Source organism: Euphorbia lathyris, chromosome 2 (assembly GCF_963576675.1).
Source record: "Euphorbia lathyris chromosome 2, ddEupLath1.1, whole genome shotgun sequence".
In the NCBI taxonomy this organism is placed as follows: Eukaryota; Viridiplantae; Streptophyta; class Magnoliopsida; order Malpighiales; family Euphorbiaceae; genus Euphorbia; species Euphorbia lathyris.
The window spans coordinates 104,853,106-104,861,712 of record NC_088911.1 but is presented as its reverse complement, the minus strand read 5'-3'; the positions used below and the strand labels follow the sequence as shown (position 1 = coordinate 104,861,712).

At 34.8% G+C, this 8,607-nt stretch overlaps 1 protein-coding gene across 1 annotated transcript; it reads right to left on the bottom strand.

Moving 5' to 3' along the window:
- Positions 1 to 274: 274 nt before the first annotated feature.
- On the bottom strand, positions 275 to 5,360 carry LOC136219282 (WEB family protein At5g55860). The gene is made up of 3 exons (XM_066006634.1): positions 4,927 to 5,360; positions 3,318 to 3,534; positions 275 to 2,314 (listed from the first exon to the last, which is right to left on the bottom strand). The coding sequence occupies exons 2-3, from the start codon at positions 3,492 to 3,494 to the stop codon at positions 527 to 529; spliced, it is 1,965 nt and encodes a 654-aa protein (XP_065862706.1). The 5' UTR covers positions 3,495 to 3,534; positions 4,927 to 5,360; the 3' UTR covers positions 275 to 526.
- Between the last annotated feature and the right edge of the window lie 3,247 nt (positions 5,361 to 8,607).

The window sequence follows — 8,607 nt, the reverse complement described above, 5'->3', positions numbered from 1 at the left end:
TGAATTCTCAACAGACCTTTACTTTTTTTTTTTTTTTTTGACAAGTCAACAGACCTTTACTAACTCTAGTGGTTTGTTGCTATTACATATCCACCTATGTAAGTAACAACAAAATGAAATCAACAAAACAACTCTTATTTAACATCTGACACTTCAAATGATCTTTCTGTTATCAAACTTTCTATACAGATGATGAGGTTCAGAGAGCATAATTATCATGTGTTTCATCTCACATATCAGACAGGCCCCATATAACTTGAAGGTACAGCATTCATAAAGAAAACTCATTCCTACTCCATATCCTCAATCAATCATTAATCTAACAGCTTGTCTCATTTACAAAATCCCACTCTTCCCTACAATATTCACTTTTTCTTTAACTGACCCCAGATTTATAGGAATTTCACTCTGCTGCTTTCAAATGTACACACATAATCAACTCATGACCATTGCTTCTCTCTCTCTCTCTCTCCCTCTCTCTTCTCCCTCTTTCAACAATCACACAAAGGTATTCCAAACACAAATGTCAGACAGGCTTCTCCCCAGGCAGGTACGAAGGAGTGCCACTTTCCGGTTGGCTTTTCTTTCGCTGGAACAAACTCAGATTAGACAAAAGAACTTTCTTAGAAACAGAAGAAGACTTCTCTTTCTCCAACTTCCTCACCTCTGTAACTTTCTGAGGAGCTGGGTTTTGCTTTTGAACCCTCACATGGTGTGGGGATGATTCAAATGACATTTCTCTTTCTGCTAAAACTCGTGTTCCAATTTCAGTTGCCCTCTTTTGCTCTCTTTCGCGCCACTTCCTAAGTTCTACCTCAACTGCCTTCTTGGCTGCTTCAGCCATCTCTGCCCTCTTTATAGCCTCCTGAGTTGCTGCCTTCATATCCTCAATCTCCTTCTGCATTGTCCCAAACCTCTTTAGAGCCTCATTCTCACTTGCCTTTACAGCTTCTACCTGAGCCATTGCAGCTGCCACTTTCATTTCTGCCAGCGTCTCAGACTCTTCGACTTTGCGGCTCAAAGCCTCGTACTCTTCTCTTGATATTGTGATGTTGGCACCAGATTCAGAAGTTGAAGCACGTGCAGCACTAGTTCTCTCGGACAATGTCTTGATTTGATCAAGTGCCCTTTCTTCTGCTGTTTTTGCTTCTTCTGCTTCTTCCAGAGCAGCCTTCAGCTTTTGTTCTGCTTCTTCAAGTGCAATACTGGTGGCTTCAGCTTCCTTCTTCAACTCCTCAGCTTTGCGCATCATTTCTTCAGCTTCTCGTCTCGCATTCTCTGCTTCTGATGATAGCAGTTGGAGCGTAGAGATAATTTCTTCAGAAGCACCTCTAGGTTTAGATTCATCGGCACGGGCTGCTTCAAGCTCAGCCTTGCTTTTGCGGAGTTTTACATGCAGGTTCCCAGCAATAGACTCAGTTTCTGCCTCCTTTTCTCTCAATTCAGAATGCTCTTTCTTCATATTCTCAAGCTCCAACTTGAGAGATTCCACTAAATTTCGCAAGGAGCTTTCCTCTTCTGCTACTTTCTGCAATGACTCCTTAGCACCATCTAGGTCTGAAGTGACAATTCTTACAGAATCCAAATCTGAAGCCCTTGCATTTTCCTTTTGCTTTTGCAGAGCATCTATCTCATTCATTGTTTCAGCCAGTTGCTTTTCAAGATTATGAGCAACTTCAGGATCAAACTCCTTCTTCAGTGAGAGCAATCTATTTGCTGATGCTTCCAGGGTAGCTTTATAGGATTGCTTCAGAACATCCTTTTCAGCAAATATTTTGGCTTGCTCTTGCTGTGCCTCAAGTGATGCAAGTTTCACTTGTCCAATTGATTCCTGCATAGATGAGATTTCCCTAGAAAGCTCACCAACTTTTTCCACATTTGCTTTGGCTGCATTTTCAGCTTCTGCAGCTTGATTGATGGCAGCAAGCTTTGCTTCCAGTGCTGCATCAGATTCCTGCCGAATCTTCCGCAGTTCTTGCTTTACAGTATCAAGTTCAGTAAATACAGTCATATATTGTTCCCTAGCAGATTCCAGATCCTTCTCTCTAGCACCATCAGGTCCAGCAGTCTCACCACTCTTTGTTTCTTCAATTTGCTTTGTCTTATCTTTTGCAGCTTCTGTAGCCCTAATTGCTGAATCTTTTGATTGGGTTACAGTACCAAGTTTCTGGGTCAGATCATCAACCGTTCTTTTAGCCTTTCCAAGTTCTTCAAGTGCTTGGGCCTTAGTGATTTCAGCATTGTTCAGTTGATCCTGTAGCTTGTTCAGCTCCTTCTGGGCCAGGTGAAGCTGTGATTCTTTAGCCAAAACTTTCTTCAATAATGAAACAAAAGGAGTTAATTATGCTAACAGAAAAGATACTAAATACTGAAAATGAGTGTTACAAACAAAGAAAGTATAGAGAGGTAATCGGAGAAGAAGTATTATATACACAATACTAAATCATAAAAGATACTTTGGCTCAGCATTTAGTCTCACAAAATTCACATGAATCCGTCAATAAGTAGAGATAAATTAGAATTCTGATATCAAAGAATTTGCATTTTTTGAGGATGAATATGAAGACAATAGGTGAAAATTTTACAGGTCATACTGACTATTGCGACAAATAACTCAAGAGTATAGTACTGATAAATCAAAGATTGAAAGAAACCTGAAATACTAGAAGTTGATTAACATTTGATTCATTCATAACAATCGTAACTTACGTAAAACTTGTAATATAATTGCAGTGAAATTTGGGACCACGGAGATTAAATGAAGCTTCAGTGCTTCACAAAGCTTATGGTGGATATTCAACATATCAATGAAGACTAGCGAACATAGTTATTAAAGGCGCAAGGCGCACTAAGGCACAAGGGGGGTCCTGGAGCCTTGGCACAAGGCGCAACTTAAGACGCGCGCCCGAGCGACTCGAGGCGCACAAAAAAAAAAAATCATAAATTCATAATACTAGTCACAAATAGTCTAATACCAACAATAAAACCATAAAATGCATGAGTTAAGTTCTAGTTAACTACTAAGGCATAATGTCTGCTGCTATATGTGTAGTAAAAACTTTCGATCTTTGTCTGTCTCTGTTTTTCTTTTATTTTCTGAACTTAAAAAACCTTAAAATGCCCTAACCCTAAAACACCCTCAAAACCCTAAAATACCCTCAACCCTAAAATACCCTAAATTACCCTAAGGTAGCCAAGGCGCGCGCCTTACTGACCAAGGCGCTAAGGCTGGAGCCTTAGCCGAGGCGCGCCTTTAATAACTATGCTAGCGAAATAACAAGCTCTCACGGTCTTATATATAAAAGAGTATCAAATACCTCAGCAGAATGAGGTCTTGCCTTCCTGATAGCTGGTTTTTCCCCTGACCCTGAGAAAGCACCTTCACCAAAGCGTGAAACAGCATCTTTTACAGATTGAAAAGGTGCACTGGTGTCAATTTCTCCCACCTCCACTTTAGGAGCATCAGTAGCATTTTGGCGTTCTTTTGCACCCATAACACTTTCTGTATTATTATTCAGGACCTCAAAATACCACCTGTTGAAACCAATTAAACACTACTCATTAATAATATGTAAGAAAGAAGGCAAGTGTATGGTTTAAGAACAACTTAAACTTACAATACATCTAACATTTTTGGGGAGAAAAAAGAACTACAACTCATAGATATTTTATTATATGTTAAAGAGCCACATACAGACCATGCAGCGAAACTCTTCATAAGAAGACAGAACTCATTGATCCTTAATTCATAAACATAATGTTACAGATGTTCCTTTCTAACTCCGTGATCAATCCATTATTCCACATGAACTTGAAATCAACGAAATTCTAGTGACTACCAAGTATAGCTGCGTGTGGCTAAAATTCCATATCTTAAATGCACCATCTTCAAAAGGCAAACCTCAATAACTTCAACACCAAAGTCCAATTTGGGCAAAACAGAACCACAAATCAAATCTAGCCTTCAGTTCACCACTGAACTTACCAATAAATCCTGTTAACTGATGCATGATAATGATACAAAATGCAAATGATGTATAATTTAGAAGATTTTATTATAATCAGATGTCATCACCTACTTGAAAATGACAGTTATTACTTGGGTGTATGCAACTCAGAACAAGCTTTTATCAACTTTACAAAATAGCAACCTGAACTTTTGTCGGAACAAGCTACTGAATATGTATTTAACAAGAATAGTGACTAGTTTCTAAAGCATATAAGGCATCTAAACACTAGGTCGTCCCTCTACCAGCACCATCAATTCTGAAGCCCCACTTGTCCAAATTCAGAAATAGTTAATGTTAAATCTATCAAGCTCTTAAACCATGCTATGTTCCACAGATCACCAAACACCTTTCTTCTCATTTATACTGAAATACAAATCTTAACATTTTCCGTCTCTAGTGTATTTTCGCATACAAACAAAATATTTCTTACAAGAAGCTATAAACATCAAACACCCCATAATTCACTGGGGTCTCATGGCATGCTTCAAGGCTCCTCAAAAGCATGTATCAATGGGGAGTTTGAACTCCACACCCACATCTAACCAAATTATAATTCATCAATGTTCGGTTTCTCACTAGCCAAACACATTATACTTCTGCAAATTCTTAATAATCAGTACAAAAATACTTTATTATCACAAATGGTTCACAAATTCACGTTGAAACCTATTTCGAAAGTTTTTAATTTCAAAGAAACCTTATTCAAAAGTGATTAATATTTACAATATATAGCATAATTAACAGGTCAAATTAGAAAAACAAACAAAGCAAAAAGCAACCGCAAACAAGGGAAAGAAATTTCCCCTTAAAAGATTTTCTTTACAAAATTATGAGAAAAAAAAAATGTACTGGAGATGTCGAAGCTTGAAAATTACAGAAAGAACGAAATGAAGAGGGAACAACAAAAATGACTTACCAAAACGAGAATAAACCCTAATAAGGCTCCAGAAATAAACGAGACGACAAGACCAAAATAAACAATCTTGACATGATCAGTCAATTTCGAAACCAGAAACGAGGCTTGATCACCTTGTTCTTGATCTCAGAATAAAGTCAAAAACCCTTTGAATTTTTTGAGACAGAGCAAAACCCAGCGAGGAAAATAAACTAGGGACGAGAGACTCCAAGAAAATTCGGCAATGATTTTCTCATAAAAGAAAGTTGTTTCTTAAATGATCGGCAAGTTGTGAATCAAAACGCCAAAAAGAATGCAGCTTTTTGGATCGAAATGATACCAGTATAAATGTTGAGAGAGAAATAGATTCAAAACTTACAAAGACAAATTTTATATCAAGTAGGGAGACAGAAAAAGATAGAGAGAGAGAAGGCGTGAATAGGATAGGTTGCTTTCTCGATATCGCTGTTCATGATGTGGATTTTCCTATAAAATGGAAGGGGTAATTCTGTCTTTTACCTACAACATGTCGAAACATCAGCAAATCGGTTTTTTTTTTAATAGTGAGCAAATCGGTTTAAATACACCACGATCCTTCAAGTATGAAAAAATGGACTTAAAAATTTAAACATTAAAATTAGTTTTTTTAATTAAAATTAGAGGAAAATATAAAAATAAATTTGATGACTTGATCAACATAGTTTACGTGGTTTAAAAGTTGATAAATAAATATTTTAAAATTGATTTTGTTAAACATAAATCAAATTGATTAACGATGTTAAAAAAAATGTTAGTTAAAGTTAAAAATCAAAATGTTTAAAGTGTTATTTAGTTCTTAAGAGAATCTCAAAGAAATTTCTATTGCACTAAAACGTATCATCTCTAACAATACTTTTTATATTCACTCTTTATTTATTATTTTATTATTAAAATTATTAATTGTTGTTATATTTACCAATAGTGTGAGGAGAGATACTCTTCAATAATAAATTATTAATAAAAAATGAATTAAGAGGCATTTAGAGGCTCTTAGTGATTTGATGAACCACTAAGAGGCTGTTAGAGTTGATTTTTCATTCTTCCTCCTCAAATTTTAACTTAAGAGCCAACTTAAGAGACTGTTGGAAATACTTTAACATATTCAAAATTTTATCAGACCTATTATTTAGTTATATTTAGTCCATAAATTATCTCAATTTGTGTAATTTCACGCAATTTGGATGAAGACTTAAGAAAACTAATATATGGTGATATTTTGACACATTGACTTGATACATCGCACGTCTTAAAATTTATTTGTCACATTATTTTTCTTATTTAAAAATAATTAATTAGATTAAAAAAAATACCTAAATTAAATTTATCAAGTCAAAATGTCAAAATATTATTATGTATCAATATGATAATATTTTTATTAAGTGTCGAACCAGAAAACCAAACAATGGTCACATATATATTTTTATTTTTATTTTTTATTTTTTTTTAATTTACTTTTTATTTATTTTTCTATCCAATTACTACCTTACTACTCCTTTATCTATATTTATACTTAAAATTCTCTCTCCTCTCCTCAAGCTCTGTCTCCTCAATACTCATAATAAGTTAGAAGTCATTGTTAATTTATTACCAATAAGACCCTTGAAAACTGCAAACAACATCAGTTAAAAAAAACTACAAACAAACGACATAATGAATCTGTTAAAAAATGGCTAATTATAAATCTAACCCAATTAAGAGGGGCATTTTACATATCTAACCCACTTTGCTTTCATCTTACCAAATTAGACACTTTCAACCATTTTGGACAAAATTACCCATAGTTCTATTCAATCATCGATCTACTTCTTCTTCTTCTTCTTCTTCTTCTTCTTCTTCTTCTTCTTCTTCGTTTCCACTTCTTCTTCGGTTCATCTTCTTCAATTTCTGATACCAATCATTATCGATTTTTGAGATTATTGACGTATTATGTTCAATTTCCCATAGAAATTGTATGTTTTTAGCTTATACGCTTGCTTTTCTCGTTGGTCTTGCTCCTTTCTTCATCTGTAATGGTATCGTTTCAATTTCCTCTATTTTCCACAATTTTCCTCCATTGTTGTCGCATTTGTGACGAAATTTGTCGCATTTCGTCACAAATGCGACAAGAGTTGTCGCATTCGTCGCAAATGCGACAGATTGTCGCTTTTGTGAAGAAGCGGAAGAAGAAGAAGAAGAAGAAGAAAAAGAAGTAGATCGATGATTGAATAGAACTAAGGGTAATTTTGTCCAAAATGGTTGAAAATGTCTAATTTGGTAAGATGGAAGCAAAGTGAGTTAGATATATAAAAGGCCCCTTTTAATTGGGCTAGATTAGTAATTAGCCCAAAAAAAACTACTAATGAAGATTATTTTTTAAAGTCTAAAAAATGGGAAAATTACAAAACTGGATTAAATAGGAGGCTCATTTACATATTTAGACCAATTACCCAATATATTACTTATCTAGACTGTATTTTTTACTTTCCCAAAATACCCTTCATATATATATATATAACACTTAGAAATTTCTTAGTCTTTCTTCTTTCTCCCTTCCGTCTAACTTCACAAATTTCGCAATATACGAAGTCTGTGAAGGTAAGAATACTTAAGGACATAAAATTTACTTCGCATATTTCGCAATATGCGAAGCCTGCGAAGGTAATACTAATTCGCATAATGACTTTGACTTTGTAGATTTCGCAATATGCGAAGTAAAAGTCATGTTCTAAAGCAGTATTATCTTCGCAGCCTTCGCAAATTTCGAAATATGCGAAGTGGTATATAACATTCAAATCATAACAACAAGATTGCAACAATAATTCTAACATTAAAATCATAATAATTATCAAAATTTACAATAAGATTGCAACAAAAACAACATTATCAAAATTTACAATAAGATTGCAATAATAATTCAAACTCTAAACCCTAAATCGAGAAGCAGAAGGAATTAGAAGTAAGAAAAATCAGCAGAATAAACGTCCTTTTGGGATGAGAAATGGAACCTAAAAAGCGGCGGCGTCATACAGAATCAATGGCCTTTGATTTGAGACGATAATGGTGATTTTTCTTTTCTTTTCAAGAAAGAATCCAAGAAAAATCAGGCAGCTTCACCATCCCAATTACCCTCAATGTGATCGATGCTTTTGTATTCAAGCTAAATGGGTACTTGAATTTGATGTTGTGTATTCAACCACCTTCACAAAAATTAAGCCGTGTTAGCAAGCTTAGGAAGAGAAATTTAACAAGAATGACGATTTTACTTCGTAAAAAACGATAATGCGAAGTCTGCGAAGAGAAAATTAACCCAAACAGACGATTTTACTTCGCAGAAAATGATTATGCGAAGTATGCGAAGAGAAAAAATCATGATAGACTTGATGATTTTCTCTTCGCAGACTTCGCATAATTGTTTTCTGTAAAATCAAAACATCATTTTCAGCCTATTTTTTCCTCGCAGACTTCGCAAAACTCATTTCGCGAAATAATTTTCTGGAAAAAGATGAAGATTAAACAATAGATATTTACATTATTTCCACCTTTTACCATTGAAATCGACAATAATTACCATGTGATAGACGTAGAAAAATACGCAGAACAACGTCGAATAACTATGCCTTCGATTCGCACAAGAAGAAAGAAACCAAGAGACGAAAAGAAACAGGAAGATGAAGAACCATGGCT

Excerpts from the sequence above, each read along its gene's own strand:
- LOC136219282 (XM_066006634.1), bottom strand. The coding sequence starts at position 3,494 with ATGGGTGCAAAAGAACGCCAAAATGCTACTGATGCTCCTAAAGTGGAG. Across the intron at positions 2,315-3,317 it reads CAAGACCTCATTCTGCTGAG|AAAGTTTTGGCTAAAGAATC; the intron begins GTATTTGATACT and ends TCATTATTGAAG.